We start from the raw sequence: 23,039 nt of genomic DNA on the forward strand, positions 1-23,039 counted from the left end.
GAAGGGAGAGGAGGCGGACACTGGCCCCACTGCAGAGCCACTGGGGGCCCCAGAAGAGATCAACAGACAACGGCCAAGGGAGCGGAGCTGTCTCACGTTCCTGTTCACGCTTTATTTCTCTCAACGTCCCCAAGGCAGGCAGGCAGTTGTGCCTGGGGAACCAACAAGTATGAGTATGGTTCCAAACCTTGCTCTGGCTCCAGAGGCAGCCATTTTGTCTCCTTCCCATTGTTCCCCTTTTCCCGGTGACTCACCCCCCCACCCACCCAGAGGGGTAAAGGTCAGAAGGCCTCCCGGTCTCCAGGGCTCCCCGAAGGTCACTGCCGAGGAAGCCGACCCGGGGGCCATCTTTACCAGACAGTGTTAGGAGCTTCACAAGTAGACCATCCAACACTGTGCTGGAAGATGGGCCCAGAGCCGGCCAGTTGTGGGAACACCGGTTGTAGGCCAGGGCAGATGTCTTGAGGGTACAGCAGCCAACCCCACACTCAAGGCTGGCTGTAGTTCGGAATCCATGAGATGACAAATCTCACCAGGTGGGGGTAAGGAGTGGGGCAGGGCACCAGGCCACTGTGTCCTTTCAGTGGGCAGCCAGCCAACCGGAGCCACCCTCTTCTTCAGCACCCTTGGCTCCAGGCAAGGAGCTTCCGGGTGTGGGGGTGAGGCTTTCTGGGGCCTGGCCAGGCACCGGAGGCCGTTGGATGCCGCTGACATGGGGACAGGGGCCTCCATCATTACCCGGCAGTATTAGAGACTCCCAACCAGCACCCAAACACTGCTGGGTAAGACGAGGGCCCCCACCCACCCTGGCCACCTCCAGGTCGGGCAGCCCCAGGCCCTGCAGCCGGGCTGCAGATCCCCGTCTCCCATCCCCCCACTACCCGCGTCCCTGGGGACACTTCCGGGTGAGCCCCGCTGCCCACCGCCACCAGCCCCACCTGAGTCGCTGCCCAGCGGAGGCCCCAGCAGGGCTTCAGGAGCCCCTGGCCCCCTGCTCGCCGCCACCGCTGAGACCCTTCCCCAACACCCACTGCCTGTCCCTGCCCCCAGCACACCGCCGTCCGATTTCGCTCGCTCAGCCCCAGGACCTCACGCCCAGGGGCCTTTACCTGTCACCAGGCCCACCTGACCCTCACAGAGGCAATGTGGAGGAGAGGAGGGGGCGTCAAGGCCCCGATTCAGCGGCCTCGAGCCCGCCCTGGCCTCCGCTCTTCCTCCTTCCTTCTCCGCCCGCTGCCGGGCGCGCAGCTCCTCACCTGGGCCCCGCCCGCCCGCCGCCCAGCGCACAGGTGTGTCCTCCTGCCATAGGCTGCCCCCCCACCGCCTTAACCCCTTCCCTCCCAGCGCCGGCCACGCCGCCGCCGCCGCCCCAGCCGGCCTCCCCGCCCCCCGCCAGGCCGCCCACCGTCTCCTGGCCGCCTCTTCTCCCCTTACCTGTCTCCTCAACCCCCAGTCCTCAGAGGAACAAAGGGAGGGGCTGCCCCTGAGCCCCCTTCCCACAGCGGCTCTCGCCCCCCACCCCTCCCCCGCTGCCCCGGCCTAGCCGGGCCCTCCGAAACAGCGGCCTCAGACCCTGCCCACAGCCAGAGGTCCCCCCGAGGTCAGCGAGGTCAGCGAGGGGTCAGCTTGGCGGGGCTGGAGCTGGGCCCCTGCCCAGTGCCCAGCCTATGCTGCGCATGCCTAGAGAGGAAAGGGCAGCGAGGCGGCCTGCGAGGCCTGTGGCGGCCGGGCAGGCCCCAGCAGGGCGCCTGGCGGTCCCCACCCCGCGGGTCGGCCCCTGCCTGAGGCGCCCCCGCGGCCAGGGGCATCCACCCCGGCCTCGCAGCCAAAGCCCTGGACTGCCCTTGGCGCCGTGGTCGCCGCCGCCCGACAGGGGGGTGGCGGTGCCCTGCGATCTAGGCAGCGGCTCGCGACCCACCTCAGCTCGCCTCACCGTAGCCCTGCGTGGACTCGAGTCCCAACCCAAGGGCAGTTAGCCCGAGGGCGGGCGGTTAGAGGGGTGGGACCTGCCTTTCTTTTGTGCCGCTCGCTCGGGCAGCGAGAGAGAAAGGGCGTTGCTGGGAGAGGGGCCCCGAGGCCGACAGGTGATTGCCCCACCCACCCAGCCACCCCCGGGAGGGCCACCGCTGCCGGTAGCTATTGTGTTGCTCAATCCCTGGGCTCCTGCTCTCTCTCCCTCCCCTTTGTTTGCGTCCTAATTCATACCTGTCTGCAATTATGTTATGTTTGTGGGCTCTAGGCCAGTCTCCTGTGGCACCGCGGCGCCCCCAGCACTAACTAGCCCTGTGCCTGGGACACAATGGGCGCTCCACAAAGGGTTGGCTGAAGAAATGAAAGCCGGCCGGCCCCTGGGCTGGGGACCCATGCCCTGTCCTCAGCACTTGGGCAGCTCCTTCTTGGGTACCCCCTCCCCCACCAAGGGATTGGCATTTTCAGTAGAAAAGGACCCCACTGGAAGGGAGAGGGGGAGGCCAGGTAAAAGTCTTCCGGCACCCCGCCCGCCTGCCCCGGGGACATGGCGAGGAGCCTAGGAGGGGCTGGCCGCAGTGTGCAGGTGGAACCCAGCCCGCCCAGCCTCTGCTTCCTGCTCTGCGGGAACCTTCTGGGTTCTTGGGTCCAGAAGTGGGCCACAGAGCTGACCCCAGCTGCATCTGCAGTGCAAGGAGTGTGGGCTCTGAGGTCAGACACAGCACTTAAGACCCCACCTGGGACGCCCACAACCCATGCTGGAATGCCTGGGTTCAAGTCCAGCTCCACTTCTGATTCCAGCTTCCTGATCATGCACGCTGGAAAGCAGCTCAAGTACTTGGTGCCCTGCCACCAAGATCCAGGCTCCTGGCTTCAGCCTGGGGAGTGGACAGCAAAGAAAAGATCTCTGTCTGGCTCTCTCTGTGTCTCTACTTTTCAAATAAATTAATTACCTTTTAAAATACAGAGGGCAGGCATTGTGGCACAGTGGGTAAAGCCACTGCTTGTGACACTGGCATCCCATATTGGAGCACCAGTTCGAATCCCGGCTGCTCCACTTCCAATCCAGTTCCCTGCTAATACACCCAAGAAGCAGCAGGTGACAGTCCAAGTACTCGAGATTCTACCACACACAGGAGAGACCTGAATGGAGTTTCTTTGGCCTGGCCCAGCCCCAGCTCTTTCAGGCATGTGGGGAATGAGTCAGCACATGGAAGATCGCTCACTCGCTCTCTCTCCCTCTCAAATAAATACAACTTAAAATAACAAAATTCTGTGTAGTGCCGTAAAGAGTCCCTGACCACAAGGCCTGTGTGGAGTGAACTCTTGTTGCCATGGTTACCACCAGCCATTACCACGGTGTTGTTCCCAGCCGCTGTTGTGTTGTGTCCACGCTCCATTCTGAAGAACAGAGACCGAGAAACCTTGCCTGTGGTCACCCTCCTGGACGCAGCAGAGTCCGGGGCCAGGTCTGTGTGCACCGCTGCAGCCCCACCGCGGCCCCCACCCACCTCCTGCCCAGTCACTGGGCAGGCAAGGCGCAGTCAGAGAGGATGCACACTGACAGTGATTGACGGTGATCAAGAGATTTTATTTACAGAAGTAGAAGAGCTGTCTCTGCCTGGGGCATGGCTGGGCTTATATACACGGGGGGGCGGGGGGCACGGCCATTTAAATTACAGGATGGGGGCTCCACGATGATTCCACTGGCGGCCTCCACAGGGATCAGTGTTGAGACTGCAGAGAGAAGGGAGTGCGGGATCAGAGGGTGACTGGATCCTAGGGGGCCGGCCCGAGAGCAGCCGGAAGGGCAGTGCACGGCTGCAGCCACCCCAGCCACCCAGGGGCAAGCGTGGGCAGCAGGGGTGCTGGGGGCAGGGCGGGGAGGAGCCTGGAGCAGACGGGGCCATACCACAGCCAGTTCACTTCCTCTTGAAGGAACCCTTGCCCTTCTCCTTGTCCGCTGACCTCTGCTTCTTCATTTTGTCCTCCTTCTTGTTCTTGCTGTGCACATTCTCATACACATCCTCCTTGTGCCTGCGGGACGGGAGCGCAAGGGCAGGTCGCAAGTCAGCGGGGGCAGCTCTCTGGCTGCCTCCTCTCACAGGTGAGACTGCGGGCAGAGGCTCCGCCTGGCACAGGCCCATCCATCAGGAATACTTGGAGGGGGCTGGCACTGTGGCATAGTGGGTAAAACCACTGCCTGCAGTGCAGGCAACCCATATGGGCACAGGTACGAGTCCCGGCTGCTCCACCGCCGATCCAGCTCTCTGCTATGGCCTGGGAAAGCAGTAGAAGATGGCCCAAGTCCTTGGGCCCCTGCACCCGCATAGGAGACCCAGAAGAAGCTCCTGGCTCCTGGATTCGGATTAGCACAGCTCCGGTCCTTGCTGCCAACTGGGGAGTGAACCACTGGATGGAAGACCTCTCTCTCTCTCTCTCTCTCTCTCTCTCTCTCTCTGCCTCTCCTCTCTCTGTGTAACTCTGACTTCCAAATAAATAAATAAATCTTAAAAAAAAAAAAAAAAAAAAAAAAAAAAAAAAAGAGTACTTGGAGAATGCTCAGGAACAGAGTTTGTAAGAACCAAGCTTGCACTTGAACCCAGGTCTCCCCAGTTGCAACGTGCTTCCTCTCCAGAAGGGAAGGTCCTGACTGGCCAGAAGCACAGGGCGGAGGGTGGGAGGTGGCAGGCAGGGGTCACTCACTTGGAGGATGTGCGGGAGGCCTTGGCATGGGCATTCTTCATGGCAGGGGGGTAGGTGATGTTCCCATACTCCGACTCCTGGCCCTTCTGGGACTGTGGGCAGAGGTGTGATGGGAGGGCGGTGGTCCCAGCGGGACCAGGTGACCCCTCCCCACTATGACCCCACCAGGCCCCGCTCTGCACACACCTGCATGACTTCCAGCTTCTTCTTGGTGGTTTCGATGAACTGGGCAATGGCCACGTAGATGAACTTGTACTGCGCCTCTGTCTGCACCATGCCCGAGCGCTGTGCCCGCACCATCTGGATGGTCTTCTGGATGTCAATGTCACAGTCCAGCCCTGAGACAGAGATGGCGACCGGACCTCAGGCGGGGGCCGAGCAGAGGCTGGGGCCTGCTCCTCACCTCCCCACCCCCCACCCACCCACCAGGGCCCCCGGGAGACCTCACCCTTGGTGGAGATGCTCTCCATGAGCATGTCGATGACAATGATGGTCCCTGTGCGGCCGATGCCTGCGCTGGGGAGAGAAGGGGCTGCCCTCAGAGGCCCAGCGCGTCCCTCACCAGGAAGGGGGCCCGTGCTCAGCTCCAGCTCCAGCGGTGTGGGTGCCTGGAGCCCAGGGCTCACCTTGCTCAAGCTGTGCAGACACGGGAGGTCCTCCACACCGAGGCCAGGCCCCTCCCTCCCCACCGCCCCCTCCACTTCCTGCTCCAACTCCTCACCCCCTCACACACCCCACGGGACACAGGACCCCAGACCCTCCTGTCCTGCCGGCTCCCCAGCTCTGGGACCCTCCCATTCCGCCCCTTCGAGAGGGGCCCCTGGAGCTGCTTTTCTGGGATCTTCATTCCCGTTTGTTGTCAAACCCCCGCGGCAGCGAGACGGCAGCCCCCAAGACAGCGGGGTTCAGAGCAGTGAGGTCAGCACAGAGGGCATCTCCCTCCTCCCCACCCTCCGCCACAGCCCCAGAGCACAGGCCACACAGAGCACCCTTAGCTGGGCCTGTCATGGCGGTCGGTGCCTTGAGTGCCGCTGTCTAATTTAAAACCCAGATTGTCAAAAATAACCCCCCTCACCCACTTCCTTCCTGTAACATCTAAAAAAGGCCATGGGGGTTTCAAGAATTGTGTGAATGTGTGTGTGGCCAGGAACGGAGGCCCGCAGAGGACAGTTCTCGGGGATGGGCCTGAGCCTGGGAGGGCAGAGCCAGGTCCCTGAGATAGCACACGTGGGCACCTGCCCATCCGGGATCCAGCCCATCCAGCCTGCCTGGGGACACACAGTCGCTGGTGGGGAGGAGGCAGTCTAAAGACCTCATGGGCCTGGAGGCACATGGACAGAGCGGGAAGGGAAGACAAAGCCGGTTCACACTGCCCCACTCCCTGCCTGACAGTGAGTTACAAAACCACCGCCAACAGCTCCCGGAGGCCTCACCGAGGCCTCATGACAGCTCTGAGATCCTGAGTGCACAGAAGAGGACTGTGGGAGTCAGAGAAGTTAAGTTCTTTGCCCCGGATCACACAGCTGGCAGCAGGAGGCACCAGACTGAAACAGGTGGCCCGCATCCCAGACCCATCCCCACCACCCCCAATGTGCCCAGGCTGGGCTCGGTGGGCTATTATGGAACCCCCGCCTCCCCACTTCCCCTGACCTTGAACATGAGAGTGTGCAGAGGAGCTGGGGGTGCGTGTGCCCCTCCCAAAGATACCGCCATCCCCACACCTCACTGCGGGCCAAGATGGGGGGTTCTGGCTGGGGAAGGGGGGAGACAAGGAGGGGCAAAGAAGAAGCCCGAGGCTGCAGAGGGAAAAAGAGGAGGGATGGGGCCACACTGACCCCAGAGGGAAGGTGCTGGGGGCCAGTTGCAGGCCATGAGGGAAAACAGGGGCTGCCATGACCTGGGATTACGGTGAGTGCCAAGGCCAGCCCTCCCGCTGACACCTGGCAGGTTGCTGGGGCTCGGTTTCCATACAGGGGAGGGGTCCTGAGGAGACACACCCAGGCTGAGGGTGGAGTCTCAGGCGATGGGGGCCGAGGAGGCTGAGAGTTGGAGAAGGCACTGAAAGAGTTGATCTGTGGGGCCGGCGCTGTGGTGTATTGGGTAAAGCAGCCACCTGCGGCACCGGTGTCCACTGGGGCAGTGGCTGGAGTCCTGGCTGCTCCACCTCCACTCCAGTTCTCTATAAGCAGTACAAGATGGCCCAAGTCCTTGGGCCCCGGCACCCGCGTGGGACACCCAGAAGAAGCTTCTGGCTCCTGGCTGCAGATCAGCCCAACTCCAGCCATTGCAGCCACTTGGGGAGTGAACCAGCAGATGGAAGATACTTCTCTGTCTCTCCCCACCCCCTACTTTCTATAACTATGCCTTTCAAATAAATAAATCTTTTTTTTTTTTAAAGAGTTCATCTGCAAGGTGCTCAGGACAGTGCACGACAGGTGCTTAGCAACAGCCACTTCTCCACGGCTGTTTTCCTTATGACTGACGTCCTCAGACGATGCTCACCTGCAGTGCACGATGATGGGGCCTGCGTGAGGCAGACTTTCCTGTCGCTGGTTGATCTGGTCCAGGAAGCTGAGGACACCCCCGGGCTCGCTGGGCACCCCGTGGTCAGGCCAGCTCAAGTACTGGTAGTGCCAGATCTCCCGAACTAGGTTCCCCTGGATGGAAGACACAGGGTCAGAGCTCCCAACTCTCACATGACACCTCTTCCTGCCTCATCCCACCCAGCCAGACACGGCAGCAAGTCCAAGCAGGGGCTCTGGAAGTTGGGCCAGAGGCGGGGGACACTCACGTTGTCCAGCGGGGAGACTTGTAAGGTGCGCAGCTTGTACTCTGCCGTGTCGTGCTCCCTGCAGTTGCTCACGGAGTAGAGTCCATAGACACGCTGGGTGCCCAACTCAGGCCAGTAGGGGACACACTTGTTCTGGAAGGGAGGGGCGGGTAGAGGTGGGGAATGAGGCCCAGGGATTGGAGCTGGCGGTCGGTCGGGCCACCTAGGATCTGGTCTTGGCTCAGACAACACGGTGAGACCTGAGCAGCCACGTACAATTGGGAGAATAAACGTCAATGCAGGTTACAAATATAAAGGAGACCCCACCTGTGCCCTGCACCTCGGAAGCTCAAGAAGGACTGGGGAGCAGGGAAAATTAGAACAAACAGAACACACTAGAAGGGGCTAATTTCCCCCCTGGGCTCTGGAGGCAATCAGAGAGGCTTCACAGAGGAGGCAGCACTTGAGCTGGTCTTCAAAAATGAGGCAGAGGGCCTGGCACTGTGACACAGTGGGTAGAGCCACCACCCGCAGTGCCAGCATCCCTGTGGGCGCCAGTTCAAGTCTAGGCTGCTCCACTTCTGATCCAGCTCTCTGCTATGGCCTGGGAGAGCAGTAGAGGATGGCCCAAGTCCTTGGGCCCCTGCACCCGCTTGGGGTCCCAGAGGGGGTTCCTGGCTCCTGACTTTGGATCAACCCAACTCCAGCCATTACGGCCATCTGTGCAGTGAGCCAGCAGATGGAGGACCTCTCTCTCTCTGCCTCTGCCTCTCTGTAACCCTGCCTTTCAAAAAATAAATAAGTAAACCTTTTTTTTTTTTTAAAGAAAAAATAGATTTATTTATTCATTTGAAAGTCAGAGCTATACAGAGAGAGAAGGAGAGGCAGAGAGAGAGAGTCTTCCATCTGCTGGTTCACTCCTCAATTGGCCACAACGGCCAGAGCTACACTGACCCAAAGCCAGGAGCCAAGAGCTTCCTCCATGTCTCCCACGTGGGTGTAGGAGCCCAAGGACTCAGGCCATCCTCTACTGCTCTCCCAGGCCATAGCAGAGAGCCAGACTAGAAGTGGAGCAGCCAGACTCAAACCGGCCCCCACATGGGATGCCGGCACCTCAAGCGGCAGCTTTACCCACTAGGCCACAGCACCGACCCTAATGAGTAAATAAGAAAGAAAGAAAGAAAGAAAGAAAGAAAGAAAGAAAGAAAGAAAGAAAGAAAGAAAGAAAGAAAGAAAGAAAGAAAGAAAGAAAGACAAGACAGAGACAGTATGGGGAGAGAATAAAATGAGTTTGGGCAAAGCCACAGAAGCCTGAAGAGCCTGACCCACGGGAGATGGTGGGTGCCACGGGTGCCAGCCTTACACTGAAAACTCAGGTGGAGGGCAGCTGGGAGCCACTAGAGGGTTTCCAGAGAGGAAGCCATGGGGTCAAGTTTGTGTGCTTTGGGCAGGGTCACTTTGGCTGCAGGACAGGAGGTGCCATGGAAGGGCGAGCCCAGAGAGTAAGGGGTGGGCTCCAGAGCCATTTATGAGACAGAACAAGAGGGGCCTGCAGGGGGACACATGGGGAATGGGCAGCAGTAAGCTTTGCTTCCAAACACGGTAAGGGGAAGGACAGTTTAAAACATGGGGCTTGGGGCTGGCGCTGTGGCATAGCTGAGCCCCACCTGCAGTGCCGGCAGCCTATATGGGTACCAGTTCTAGTCCTGGCTGCTCTACTTCCAATACAGCTCTCTGCTATGGCCTGGGAAAGCAGTAGAAGATGGCCCAAGTCCTTGGGCCCCTGCACCTGCGTGGGCCATCTTCCACTGCTTACCCAGGCCATGGCAGAGAGCTGGATCAGAAGAGGAGCAGCCAGGACTAGAACCAGCACCCATATAGGATGCCAGCACCACAGGCGGAGGGTTAACCTACTGCGTCACAGCGTTGCCACCCCTCCTCCCAGCAGGGGTTAAACCCTCACCCCCTAAGGTCCCTTTCTGCCCTGGCATCTTCAGTTTCTTTGTTTCGGTGGTGAACAATGGGGCCTCAGCCTTACCCGGCCTTTCTCCACCTCGCGGGTGGTCATGACGATGACACGGGTGTTCTCCTGCCAGGCCATCTGCCAGAAGTCATTGACCGTGGCCTCCAGGCAGCCCTGGCTGGCGATATAGGTCTTAGTGTTCTCATCGGGGCCTAGCAGCTGGTTCTGGATGCAAGCAGAGAAGACAGCCCCAGGACCATGAGCCTCTCAGCAGCCTGGGACAGGCCTCGACCACGGCCACCCTCTTCCACCCGAGGGTCTCTGTGTCCCCAGGGCTTCCCATGGGACCTGCCACACTGACCTTGACATAGTTGGCATTGATGTAGTCGGACCCAGGGATGTTACTGTCCCTGCCCTGTAGGATCACTCGGCTGTGGTCAACTGGGAGTGGGCAGAGGGGAAGCAAGGCGGCCTGGTCAGACCCTGCCTACGCTAACAGGTCAGGCATTCTGGTCTCAAAAGCCATGAGGCTCACAGTGGGCTGCAGGGGATCTGTGTGGGGCGGTGGGGTAGAGGATTGAGAAGGAGGAGTTTGGTGAGAGCAGGCGGCAACTGCCTGTTGGCTGCGGGCACAGGGTGGGGGTGGGGGTTCCACTGGGAGGAGTCGGGGCTTTTGGAGGCAGGGGTGGCTTCCTGGAGGGAATGGGAGGGTGTAGACCCTGCGCAGCGGGGCGGGGCTGTCTGGGTGCTCACAAGGGAGAATGTTCTTGTAGCGGTTCTTGCTCTTGTTCTCTGGCCGCTGCCCTTCCAGCCGCTGGTGCAAGTTCTTTACCTCCTGCTTCTGCAGGCTCTGCAAGGGGAGAGAGGAGCTTGAGCAGCCCCCCTACGAGGGCACCCACGGGCAGACAAGACCTGGGGCCAGGAAGGTGGCCACCCGGGACCCCACACGCTGGCCGCCGAAGGCCTCGGCCGTCCCAGCCCTGCAGAGGCCCAGCGCGCACCTCAAACTCCTCCCAAAAGCCAGCTTTGGCCGAGTCCTCCGACTCCTTCTTCTTGTTCAGCTCCAAGACCCGGCTCTCAATGTCGGCTGCGTTCACCCGCGTGGCGTAGTATGGCTGGGGTCAGGGAAGGCGATATGTCAGCCACTCGGAGGTCTCAGAAGCTCATGCGCAGGCGCGAGGGCTCAGGGGCAGGCAGCAGGCAGCCGGGCCCATGTGCTTACCTGCCGCAGATAGACGAAGGCACCAGAGGCCTCCTCAATCCCCGTCTTCTTGAAATGCTCCACCAGGTCCGTGAGGCTGTCAAAGGTGTCGGGACCGCCCACCGTGTAGCGTCCACCCTGAGGGTGCCGAGCAAGGCCATCCCTGGACCCGAAGCCTCGGACCTGAGCCCCAGCAGACCCGCCCCGCCGCCCACGCTGCGGGCACGGACAGGAACTCACACAAGCCCCCCCCCCCCCCGCCCCCGCCCAGCTGCCTACCTCGCACATGACCTTGATGTGGGTGACCCTGAGCGGGGAGCCAGGGCCACTCTTGAGCTGGTCGCTGAGCACCGACAGCACAAAATCTCCAGGCTGGCTGAGACTCTCACGCACCAGAAACGTCCAGGGCTCGCCCTTGGCCTGCAGCAGCGTCTCTGCCTGCCCTCCAGACATGTGGCCGTGGTACCATCTAGAGGGAAGCAGCATCAGGGCAGATGAGACCCAGGTCACGGGGAAAAGGCCCCGGGCAGGCAGAGGCATTCACAGACTGCCCACGACGTGCCAGGCACTGAGCTGGATGCTTGCAAGTCCACCACATTGAGGATTGAGATCCATTGCTCTCTCACAGAAATGTGCTGGGATCCCACTTGACAGGTGCAGAAACTGAGGCTGAGCAGCCGCACACCGGCCCAAGACCTCTGACTGGTAAGAGGCAGCCTCAAGAGTTCTAGCCAGGCTTTGGACCCAGAGCCCATCTGAGAACTCAAGACAGAGGAGAGGCAGGCACTACTGGGGCTCCGTGGAGAAACCAGGGGTGAGTCTCCGGAGGAGGGGTCTGGGCTAGGGAAAGGCAGCAGAGACAAAGACATGCAGACTGAGTGGGGGAACTCAGGGGGGAGACCGGGCAGGGAGCGGGGGACACAGCCCCACTAGGGACACAGTGGTTTAGGGGGCTCTGGGTGCTCAGCATGATGTCACCAAAAGGGAGGTCGGGGTTCACAGGGACGCAAGGGGGCAGAAAACAGAACTAAGACCTTTCCCCGAAGTATACCCCCTTCCCAGGAGGAAACCATAGCCCCGCGATGCCCAGCCCCACAGGAAACCACGTGATGGAAAAAACACCAACTCCTTCTGGGGAGAGAGTGAGAAGTGAGGTTTCCTCAGCCGGCACCAGGGGAAGGGGGGCATTTTCCAACCGCAGGGATGGGGGAAGGAGGGAGGGGCCGGCCTGTCCCCAGCATGTCCCCTCTTCCCCCCACCCCCTCCCTGGGGAAGACTCCAGCTCAGAGGCCCCCTAGAGTCCCCCACCCCGCCCATGAGCCCCCAAGCCACCCCTCCCTACCACCACCCAGGGGCAGCCCAGGGCCCCCAGGCAATGGGGAGGGGGCGAGCCCCCTTCCCTGGGCCCCAGGATGAGGAAGTCTCCATGCAAATGTGAGGCTGACCACAGACAGGGACACAGCCATCCAGGGGACAAATGCAAATGCCGGAAGAGGAGGCCTTGGCCAAAGAGGGGGCAGAGGTTTCAGAAGCCTGCAGACAGGGCCTCTCGCAGGTTCCTGGGGTCAGGGGTGAGACCCAGGCCTCTCAGCTTGGGTGACCCAAGAGGGTCCCCACCTCAGCACTGCCTTCCCTCCCCTCCTGCTTCTCCCACGCCCGGTGAACCCAGGCCCCCAGCCCTCTCCCCAGGGGCTGCTCAGCTCCCCTCTCCAGCGCCATCCACAACCCACGGCAGCCCTAAGGTCTCCTCCAGCAGGGCCATCCAGGCTTGAGGTGAGGAGAAAGGGGCAGAAGGAACCACAGGGGCAAGCTGTGGGTGGGGAGGGAGAGGCCAAGGGAGCAGGCGGCCCTGCTGAGGCGTCCCTCCAGGAAGCCACTCTCCAGGGCTTCGTGTCCACCCCGGCCCTGTCCACTGCTAGGTTTGAACCAGTCACTTGGGCCAAAATACTGACACAGGTTTGGTGGCATGAATCTCAGAAGGACTGAAAACTGACAGGGGCAAGGTGCAGAAGCATTTCAACAGGAGTCAGGATGAAAAAAAAAAAAAAAAAAAAAAAAAAAACAACCCTAGGCAGCCCACAGCAGGCTCTGTCTTGGAGATAGGGCCAGGGTGAGCCCCTGGGGCCCTTGGGTGAGGTTCACGCTCTGGGGAGGAGCCAGCCCTGTTCTGGGGGTCGGCCTTGAGCACAGTGCAGGGCCCTGTCCTTCCAGGACCCCATACCACCTGCTTCCCATTACCTCTGTGGGGACCCCATGGGCTAGACCCCCTCTCACTGGGTTGCCCGGAGCCCAGCTCACACAGCTCGCCTGTAGGGGCCCGGGTCATAAGCAGGCAGATTCAGTTCCACAGAAGGGAAGCTTTCTAACAATGGGCTCGGCCGCCACGAGGGGCGGCTTCCTGCCACCAGGAGGACCCCGGTGAAGGGCAAGGCTGCAGCATAAGAGGGAGAAGCGGAGCCCAGAGGCCTGAGCCGGGGCGGGCCAAAGGGGCCGGCTGCAGGGCCCTCACCTCTCGCTAGTGGGGTCGGAGCAGTTGAGCGGGTACTTGAGGTGGATGATGGTGCCGTCACGGTCCTGCAGCACGCCCTGCTGCTGTGTGTAGTACTCCACCAGCTCCGTCAGCGTGGCGAACTTCTCCCCTCCATACAGGTCGTAGAAATCCCCAGAGTTCTGGATCCGAATGTGGGTCACCTGGTCCCCGACCCTGCAGGGCACCAGCCGTGAGGCCAGGCGTCTGGCCCCCCGGGGAACCCATGGGGAGGGGGCCTGCGCAGGTGTGGGGGACGGGGTGGGGGTGGGACAAGGACACAGCAGAGGCACGGGGCCAGGGGAGCAGGGAATGAGGGCTCCAGGGGCCTAGGCCAGTGCAGCGTCGCTGGGACCACCTACCTGACAGACAGGGAGAAGTCTCCCTGGTTCTTGCGACTGGGCCGAGCCAGGAAGCTGCCATGGACGCCTCGGCCCTTGAGCAGGGTCTCTGCGTCCAGCCCACTGAGGTCCCGGTGGAACCACCTGGAAGGCCGGGCAGGGTGGTGAGGAGAGGTCCCTCGGCCGCCCCAGAGCACCCCCATCTCCCACCCTCTGACCGCAGCTCCCAGCGCTTACCTCACCATCCTGGGGGCTTCCGGAAAGCAAGGGGCAGCAGGGAAGGAAGGAGGGCAGCCTCACACAGGCCGGCGGAGCACTCTGGAGCTAAGGCTCAAACTGGGCTCCAAGCGCCCGGCCGCCTCACCACCCACCCCACGGTGCGGTGCCGGGGCTGGGGCTGCCGCTGCACTGGCCTGGCGCAGCCAGCAGGGCGGGGACAGGAAGGGGCGCGGCCGACCCCTTGGGGGAACTCACTTGACTTCTCCTTTTAGCATAGAGCAAGAGAAGAGCGGGGTGACATGGGATGGGGGCAGGGCCCACTTCCCACACGGCCGCCATCTAAGGCTCAGGGGCATGGCACTGCGGCAGATGGGACAGCTCATGAATAGGGGGCCCACGCACGCCTGGGACACCTCATGGCAAAGAATTCTGCTTCCTGCCTGGGAACCTGCCATGGTCTCCTCTTCCTCCATCCGCTCCCTGGCCCACGCTAATACGCTGTTCGTTCATGGGGCCTCACTGGGCTTTGCGTGCGCTCCCAGCAGCTCTAGGACACAGGCGCCTGCTGCGACCCCACTTTGCCAACTGGGAACCGGGGCTGTGGGAGTGGAAGGATTGGCCCAAGGTCATCCAATTAGTCAAGTGCCAGTGCCGGGACTGAAACCCAGACTGGCTGCGTCCCAAACCAGGAATGGCAACCACTGCACACCAGCCCTGGGGCTTCAAAGAACAGAGGCTGCGCAGCTGCTTGACCCAAGGGGCTGCTGTGGGGTGCCGAGATGCTTGAAGGGGGGAAGCGCGCCCTCCCTTCCTAGGCCTTCGATGGCAGAGGGATGGACACGATGACCCTGTCAAATGTGGGTCTTTTCTACTTTTGGTCTCCAGGCCTTTACCCTATCCCAGAGCCTGGGAGCCCAACTCCTGGGGACTGGGGGCCGGCTGACCTCCAGCGACCCTGAACACTAAGATTATGATGACCCCTGCACGGAACTCCAGGTGGCAACACAAACCCCGCCAACCCCGAGTGAGAGGAGGGCTCAGCAGAAGACGCACAAGGGCCTTGTGGGGGTCTCCCCCGGAGAGGGAGACCGGGCGGGGAGCACAGGGCTGGGGACGACACAGGCCTCTGCCTTGCACCTTTCTGGACGCTGTGCAATGGCTTTACCGTTATCAAAGCTGATGCCCCGTGGGTCCGATGCCTGCATCCCAGCTCCACTCCTGACTCCAGCATCCTGCTAATGCAGGCCCCCAGAGGCAGCAGAGGAGGGCTGCAGTGGGTGGGTGCTGCCACCCATGAAGGAGATCTGGATTGAGTTCCCGGCTCCTGGTTTTGCCATTTCAGGTATTTGGGAAGTGAACCAGCAAATGAGAACCCTGTCTATCCCGGCCTCTCAGATCAATCAATGTCAATTGTAAAAACAAATTTTTGTAAAGTGACGGGAATACGGCAATTTCTGGGGAATTCATGGGCAAGCTGGGTGTTTGCACGATGCTTAGCATCAAGGTCCCTTAAGTGTTAGTCAGACCTCAATTTAAAAATAAGGGAGGCTGGCACCGTGGCTCAATAGGCTAATCCTCCGCCTTGCGGCACCGGCACACCGGGTTCTAGTCCTGGTTGCCCCTCTTCCAGGCCAGCTCTCTGCTGTGGCCAGGGAGTGCAGTGGAGGATGGCCCAAGTCCTTGGGTCCTGCACCCCATGGGAGACCAGGAGAAGCACCTGGTTCCTGCCATCGGATCAGTGCGGTGCGCCGGCTGCAGCACGCCGGCTGCGGCGGCCATTGGAGGGTGAACCAATGGCAAAAGGAAGACCTTTCTCTCTGTCTCTCTCTCTGTCACTGTCCACTCTGCCTGTCAAAAATAAAAATATATATATATATAAAAATAAGGGAAACGTGGGAGACGGAGAAAGCTCCTGCCTCTTGGCTTCAGATCGACACCACTCTGGCCATTGTGGCCATTTCAGGAGTGAATCAGTGGGTGGAAGACCTCTCTCTCTCTGCCTCTGCCTCTCTGTAACTTTGCCTTTCAAATATATAAAAATAAATCTTTTTTTAAAAAAAAAAGGAAAACAACATATTAAAGCCCAAAAGTTTAATTTCTACAGACAACTACTTTCTCGTTTTTTGGAAATATCAAATGTGAATTATTTTTTTCAAAAAAAAAAAAAAAAAGGTTTTCCTCTTTGGGTTTCTCCTCTTAGGTGTTCTGGAGAATCTTCGTGGTCTGTTTATCACCACGAATTCCCAGGAGCTTGCTCCTCCCACAGGGGGGAGAGCAGGTGCAAGGCTGGCTCCACCCCAGGGGGTCCCTGGCCTCCAGCTGCGCAGCGCCAAGCACACTTGGCACAGGACAGTGTCCCCCATGGACCACGGCACCAAACACTGCAGTCCTGGCAACCAACGCAGCTCCTGACTGCCCCTCCCCCAACCCTGCCTGTCCTGTGCAGATGAGGACAAGGACACACACAGATCCACTCCCCACGCCTCATCCTCCACCCCTGGTCTGGGGCAAACGTCCACACACAGGCATGACCCTGACCACACAGTTTTAGGAGCGGGCTCAGCACCAAACACCGCTAGCCCCTAACTACCAGCCCCCTGCCATGGTCTCCTTCAGGGCTTACATCACCTGGTGGGAACCTGACCCATGGAGGAAGAGGAAGCTCTCTGAAGGGTGTCAAGCCAAAAGACACCCAGAAAAGACACAGTCCCTGCTGTCCTTGGCAGGCAGGTGGATCATAGCAACCTCGCGTACTGTACTTGGTGCTCCGGAGTCGACAGAACATCTACACACACAACCTTCCCATGCGCGCCATAGACCAACAAACTCCCCACAGCATCAGAAAGAGGACACAATTTATTTATTTATTTATTTTTTGGACAGGCAGAGTTAGAGAGACAGAGAGAAAGGTCTTGCTTTTCCATTGGTTCACCCCCGAAATGGCCACTACAGCCGGCACGCTGCGTTGATCTGAAGCCAGGAGCCAGGTGCTTCTTCCTGGTCTCCCATGTGGGTACAGGGGCCAAGGACCTGGGCCATCCTCCACTGCCTTCCCGGGCCACAGCAGAGAGCTGGCCTGGAAGAGGAGTAGCCGGGACAGAACCGGTGCCCCAACCGGACTAGAACCCCGGGTGCCAGCGCTGCAGGCGGAGGATTAGCCAAGTGAGCCGCGGCACTGGCCAACAAAGAATTTTTTAATTATAAAATATTAATTAAAAAGAGGAAAAATATTTGGGGTGGGGATTTGATGTTTGTTGTTTCCAAAAATGACAAAACAGTTGTCATGGGAAAATTATACTTTCACTGGGCTTTACTACATTGCTATTTACTTTTCCTTATTTTCTTGAGGTCATGTGATGTCAGAATTCTTTTTGCTATTCTTTTTTTCCATTCTTTTTTTTTTTAAGAATTATTTATTTATTTGAAAGTAAGAGAAACAGAGATAGTGGAAGAGACAGAGAAAGAGAAATCTTCCATCCACTGGCTCACTCCTCAAATGGCCACGACAGCATATGGCAGCTTCACCTTCTACCCCACAATGCTGGCCCCTGGCTATTCCTTTTTTAATTAAATATTTATTTATTTATTTATTTTAAAGGCAGAGCTACAGACAGGCAGGGAGAGACACAGAGAAAGAGAGAGAGATCATCATGTTCCTCCCACTGGTTCACTCCCCAGATGGCCACAATGGCTGGGGTTGGCACAGCCATAGCTTGAAGCCAGGAGCCGGGAACTCCATCTGGGTCTTCCACATGAGTGGCAAGGGCCCAAGCACTTGAGCCATCTTCCACTGCTTCCCCAGGCAAATTAGCAAGGAGCTAGGTTGGAAGTGGAGCAGCCGGGATTTGAACCAGCACTCTCTTATAGGATGCCTGGATCCCAGGCAGAGGCTTAACCCACTAGGCCACAACATCAGCCTCTCTCGGTTCTTTTTAGGGCACAAAACAGGCGCAGAAAGGCAGTGGGCTACAAAAGTAGGTGCCCAGTAACTCTGAAGAGAAAAGCATTCTTTGAGAAGCAGGGAGATAACAGTAAAAATGAAGACTGATGGCAATGTAGACTTGGAAGAGTAAACAGAGTGAAATAATCTTAGAAAGCTATTGAGCTTCTCTGAGCCTAGTGGTGCCACCTGATAAACAGGTTTAGCAATAGCTCTTAAACGGACATTTTGAGATCTGACCATTGTTTGTAGTCCTTTTCCATACTCCTGAGGAACAGTGGTTTTTCTACTTGTTGAATTCTTATTGTTTTTAAGATTTATTTTATATATCTGAAAGGCAGAGTTACAGAGAGAGAGAGGGAGAGAGAAAGAGAAAGAGAAATCTTCCATCTGTTGGGTCACTCCCCTAATAGCCACAATGGCTGGGGCTGGGCCAGATGGAAGCCAGGAGCCAGGAGCGTCGTCTGGGTCCCCCAGGCGGGTGCAGGGGCCCTAGCACTTGGCCATCCTCTGCTGCTTTCCCAGGTGCACCAGCAGGGAGCTGGATCAGAAGTGGAGCAGCAGGACTCAAACTGGCGCCCACAGGAGGATGTCGGTGCCACAGGTGGCCCTCTTACCCACTATCCCACAATGCTGGCCCCTTGTGGAATTCCTTGTTAAGCTTGTGATTATGAAAGAAATTGAAAGTATGTCATTGTAAAAATTGAAATAATAATAATAAAATGAGGAGGGAGAATGGGAGGGAGGGAGGTCAGAGTGGGGAGTATCATTATGCTCTTAAAACTGTATATACAAAATACAGGAAACTTGTTCTCTTTTTATAAATTAAAAAAAAAAAACCAGCTTTCAAATACTCATGTAATAAGCTGGCAGGTGCTCGTTTCAGCAGCTTTTACATTACACAATGGACACATTAGACACTGTATCCCTGGATTCCAGTCTGTGGGCTGGCTCAACCAATCAGGGGTCAAAAGTAATTGACACAAGTCCAGACACTGCTTAGCCAGCACATACTGGAGAACCTGGTTCGAGTCCCAGCTATGCATCCGATGACAACTTCCTGCTGGCACACACCTGGGAAGCAGCAGATGGTGGCCCAAGTCCTTGGGTCCTTCCACCCACATGGGAGACCCAGATGAGTTCCAGGCTCTTGACTTGAGCCTAGCCCAGCCCCAGCCATTGCAGGCATTTGGGGAGTGAACTAATGGATTCTTTATCTCTCTTTCAAATACAATGAAAATAAACTTTAAAAATATATTTTGAGAAAAAAAGTAGCTATACTAAACATGTATAAACTGGTTTTTTTTTTGTCATTATTCCCTAAACAGTGCAGTGTAGCACCTATTGCCCTAACATTTACATTGTATTGCATATTGTAAGGAATCTAGCAATGGTTTAAAGTATATGAGGGTGTGTGCAAGTTATATGCAACTGCAATGCCATTTTATATGAGGGACTTGACACCCACAGAGTTTGTTATCTCGGTTGCGGGGATTCCCATGACAAATGCGCAAATTAATTCTCGTGCCAACTGTATTTAGTAGATGTGATTAGTCTAGTTTTAGAAACAGAAACTAAGACTCAGAGATGTTAAGTAACTTGCCAAGGTAACAAGCTAGTGAGTGGGAAGGCAGACAAACCAAGGCTGTCTGACACCCAAGCCTATGTGCTGACCACCACACCAACCCACTGCTGCAGAAGGCTAGGTAGGGCACACTCCTGCTTGTGAAGGAGTGGGTGTGAACAGAGCAGTGTGGCCGCAACAAAGCTGTTCTGAGAGGCTGGGACCCCCCCCCACTGGGCCTGACATGACCAGGATGAGGAACCAAGGGAGATTCTGCAGCACGAGAGGCCTTGGCAAGCCACTAGGGAGGACAATATCACCGCAGGAGAGAAGGGATGGGGACCAGAAGACTGTTAAGAATCTCTCAGGGTGGCCATTTGGCACAGGGACCGGGATGCCACTTGGAGCACCCGCATTCTGTCTGTTTCACAGCGCCTGGGTTCAAGTTCTGACTCTGTTCCGGATTCAACTGCCTCCTAATGGCCACTCTGGGAGGCAGGAGGTGTTGATTCAACTACTTGGGGCCTTACCTGTAGGAGGCCTAGCTTGAATTCTGGGCTCCTGGCTTCAGCCGGGCCCAGCCCCACTATTGCAGGAATCGGGGGAGTGATCCAGCAGATGAGAGATCTCTTTGTCTCTTTTCTTTCTTTCTTTTTTTTAAAGATTTATTTATTTATTTATTTAAATAGCAGAGTTGGAGAGAAAACAGAGAAAGACATCTTCTATCCACTGGTCCACTAACCAAATGGTCCCTACAACCAGGGCTAGGCCAGGCCAAAACCAGGAGCCAGGAGCTTCATCTGGGTCTCTGACATGGGTGGCAGGGGCCCAAGCACTTGGGCCATCTTCTGCTGCCTTCCCAGGCACATTAGCAGTGTGCTGGACTGGAAGTGGAGCAGCCAGGTCTTGAACTAGAACTCTATTGGATGCTGGCATCACAGGCCACAGCTAACTCCAGCCCCTCTTTTGTCCTTTGAACATAGAAAATAAATTTTTAAAAAAAATTTATAGGGGCTGGCACTGTGGCGTAGCTGGTAAAGCCATCATCTGTAGTACCGGCATCCGTGTAACTCTGACTTTCAAATAAATAAATATTTTTAAAAAATTTATAAAGATGGCCAGCGCCGCGGCTCAATAGGCTAATCCTCTGCCTGTGACACTGGCACACCGGGTTCTAGTCCCGGTCAGGGCACTGGATTCTGTCCCAGTTGCCCCTCTTCCAGGCCAGCTCTCTGCTGTGGCCAGGGAGTGCAGTGGAGGATGGCCCAAGTGCTTGGGCCCTGCACCCCATGGGAGACCAGGAGAAGCACCTGGCTCCTGGCTTCGGATCAGCACAATGCACACCGGCCGCAGTGGCCACTGGAGGGTGACCCAATGGCAAAAGGAAGACCTCTCTCTCTCTCTCTCTCTCTCTCACTGTCCACTCTGCCTGTCAAAAAAAATTTATAAAGATGTATTTATTTATTTGAAAGGCAGAGTTACAGAGAAAGAGAGAAGGAGAGAGAGAGAAGGAGAGACAGAGAGAGATCTCCCATTTGCTGGTTCATTCCTCAAATAGCCAAAATGGCAGGAGCTGGGCCAGGCTGAAGCCAGGAGTCAGGGTCTTCTTCCAGGTCTCCCACATGGGTCCAGGGGCCCAAGCACTTGGGCCATCCTCTACTGCTTCCCCAGGTGCATTAGCAGGGAGCTGGATCAGACTGGAGCAGCCAGGACTCGAACCAGCATCCATATGGGATGCTGGCATCCCAGGTGGTGGCTTTACTGACTACACCACAGCGCTGGCCCCCAAAACATTTTTTTTTAAGATTTTATTTATTTATTTGAAAGGTAGAGTTAAACACAGTGAGAAGAAGAGACGGAAAGGTCTTCCTTCCATTGGTTCACTCCCCAAATGGCCACAATGGCCAGAGCTGCGCCAATCCAAAGCCAGGAGCCAGGAGCTTCTTCCAGGTCTCCCACATGGGTGCAGGGTCCCAAGCACTTGGGCCATCTTCCACTGCTTTCCCAGGCCATAGCAGAGAGCTGGATGGGAAGAGGAGCAGCCAGGACCAGAACCAGCACCCATATGGGATGCCAGTGCCGGAGGTGTTGGATTAACCTTCTGTGCCATGGCACCAGCCCCACCCAAAGCATTTTTTTTAAACGAATCTCTCTCCCCCCCCCCTTTTTTTTTTTTAAGATTTATTTATTTCTTTGAAAGGCAGAGTTACAGAGAGGCAGTCAGAGAGAGAGAGCTCTTTCATCTGTTGGTTCACTCCCCAGATGGCCGCAATGGCCAGAGCTGTGCCGATCTGAAGTCAGGAGCCAGGAGCTTCTTCCGGGTCTCCCACATGGGTGCAGGGACCCCAGGACCTGGGCCATCTTCCAATGCTTTCCCAGGCCATAGTAAAGAGGCTGGATCAGAAGAGGAGCAGCCGGGACACAAACTGGTGCTCATAGGGGATGCTGGCGCTGCAGGCAGAGGCTTAGCCCATTACACCACGGTGCCAGCCCTAATAAATAAATCTTTAGGAAAAAAAAGAATCTCATGAGTGAGATTGATGGGGCTGAGTGTGGGGGTGGGGGGGGTGTGAACCCCTGTGCATAGAGGGAGGCAGCGTGCACAGAAAGGAAGGGGCATAGGAGTGAGAAGAGGAGGCCAAGTGACCCACAGCCTCACCAGCACTTCCTAGGGAGGTGCTCCTTTATAACATCCCAGTTCCTGTGGGGTCACTCTGCCCGGCCCTGCCTCCTCCCCACTGGGTTCCCCTGCTGCCCTCCCACAGTGGCCTTTGCTCATCTGTCCCCACATCAGGGCTTTGATCACCACATGGCTGCCTCCTCCTCCTGCAGGTCTCAGCTCAAATGTCACCTCCCCAGGAAGCCCTCCCTGACTCCTCCAGCTGGCAGTGTCACCAGAACCAGCCACTAGCTAGCTATACATGTCCATGTAACACTTGTGAGAACATGAAGTTATCCTATGGACTGAGTTATTGGCTTCGTCACCGCCCAGTGGAAGGTAAGCTCCATGAGAGCAGGTACTATCTGTCCTGCTCCTGCCAGGATTATCAGCATCCTAAACAGCACCTGATGTCCCGCACGTATCTGTTAAACGAATGAAGCAGGACGAGTGGAAGCAATGAATGGAACCCAGACCAGACATTGGGAAGTGAGGGGAAGTGGAAGCTGGGAGCTTTAGGACTCAGGTTCAAGGTGATGTGCGCTAGCAGGGGGGACAGGTCCTAGGCAGGAGGCAGAAGCAGGGGATGGGAGGCTGGAGGTAGAAATGCAGTGGGGACAACAGATACCCGTCTGTGTGGGGGGGGGGGTGTAAGTGCTCAAGAATAAGGGAGCAGAATATGAATGAGCCTGGGACCCAGAGCAGGGCAACAGCATTCAACGCTCACTCTCACATCTGCAAATGAGCAGGAACAACGCCCCCCACCAACAACCAGGAGACTGTGGGACCCAGGTGGTGCTGGGGACTTACCCACGGGACAGCATCTCCCTGGAGGATGGGGGAGCGACAGGCAGATGGCCACAGGGGGGCAGGGCCGAGCCAGGGGCACAGCCGTGTGCAGCGGCCCAGGTCAGGTGAGAAGGCACGCTGCGAACCCGGCCACTTCTTCCTTGATCCAGACCGCCAGGCCAATGGAACTGCAGGGACGAGCCCCTGGACTACTGGTCTCTGGGTAAAAGATAGGTGGGGCGGGGCTGGCCTGAGACCGCCCCGGGCATCCTGCTTCCCCCGGCAGGCCTGCTGGACTGCGGAGCGGGGCTGCCTGCCTGGGCCAGGGCCTCCTTCCCTTGGGAGGGGAGGAGCCACTTGCAGCTCCACCTGGAGCCCGGGCGGAGAGCAGC

General features: G+C 57.7%; 1 protein-coding gene and 2 non-coding genes across 4 annotated transcripts; all 3 read right to left on the reverse strand.

The window, feature by feature from the left end:
* Window positions 1-343: 343 nt before the first annotated feature.
* On the reverse strand, window positions 344-408 carry MIR141 (microRNA mir-141). Its single transcript, NR_162535.1, has one exon. It is a non-coding gene; the product is annotated as a microRNA mir-141 (primary transcript).
* A 319-nt stretch (window positions 409-727) lies between these two features.
* MIR200C (microRNA mir-200c) lies at window positions 728-790 on the reverse strand. The gene has a single exon (NR_162576.1). It is a non-coding gene; the product is annotated as a microRNA mir-200c (primary transcript).
* A 2,748-nt stretch (window positions 791-3,538) lies between these two features.
* Window positions 3,539-22,879, reverse strand: PTPN6 (protein tyrosine phosphatase non-receptor type 6). 2 transcript variants are annotated; one of them, XM_008259766.4, is made up of 16 exons: window positions 22,669-22,879; window positions 13,498-13,620; window positions 13,118-13,312; window positions 10,888-11,077; window positions 10,630-10,746; window positions 10,409-10,522; window positions 10,161-10,257; window positions 9,769-9,848; window positions 9,483-9,632; window positions 7,466-7,597; window positions 7,177-7,331; window positions 5,123-5,190; window positions 4,861-5,012; window positions 4,675-4,766; window positions 3,881-4,005; window positions 3,539-3,705 (listed from the first exon to the last, which is right to left on the reverse strand). In XM_008259766.4, exons 1-15 carry the CDS (start codon window positions 22,680-22,682, stop codon window positions 3,891-3,893), a joined length of 1,794 nt encoding a protein of 597 aa, XP_008257988.2. In that variant the 5' UTR covers window positions 22,683-22,879; the 3' UTR covers window positions 3,539-3,705; window positions 3,881-3,890. The 2 variants fall into 2 exon arrangements, with proteins under 2 accessions (XP_008257988.2, XP_051706114.1); XM_051850154.2 differs by lacking the exon at window positions 22,669-22,879 and adding an exon at window positions 13,714-13,891.
* Window positions 22,880-23,039: the final 160 nt, after the last annotated feature.

Source organism: Oryctolagus cuniculus, chromosome 9 (genome assembly GCF_964237555.1).
Source record: "Oryctolagus cuniculus chromosome 9, mOryCun1.1, whole genome shotgun sequence".
Classification (NCBI taxonomy): domain Eukaryota; kingdom Metazoa; phylum Chordata; class Mammalia; order Lagomorpha; family Leporidae; genus Oryctolagus; species Oryctolagus cuniculus.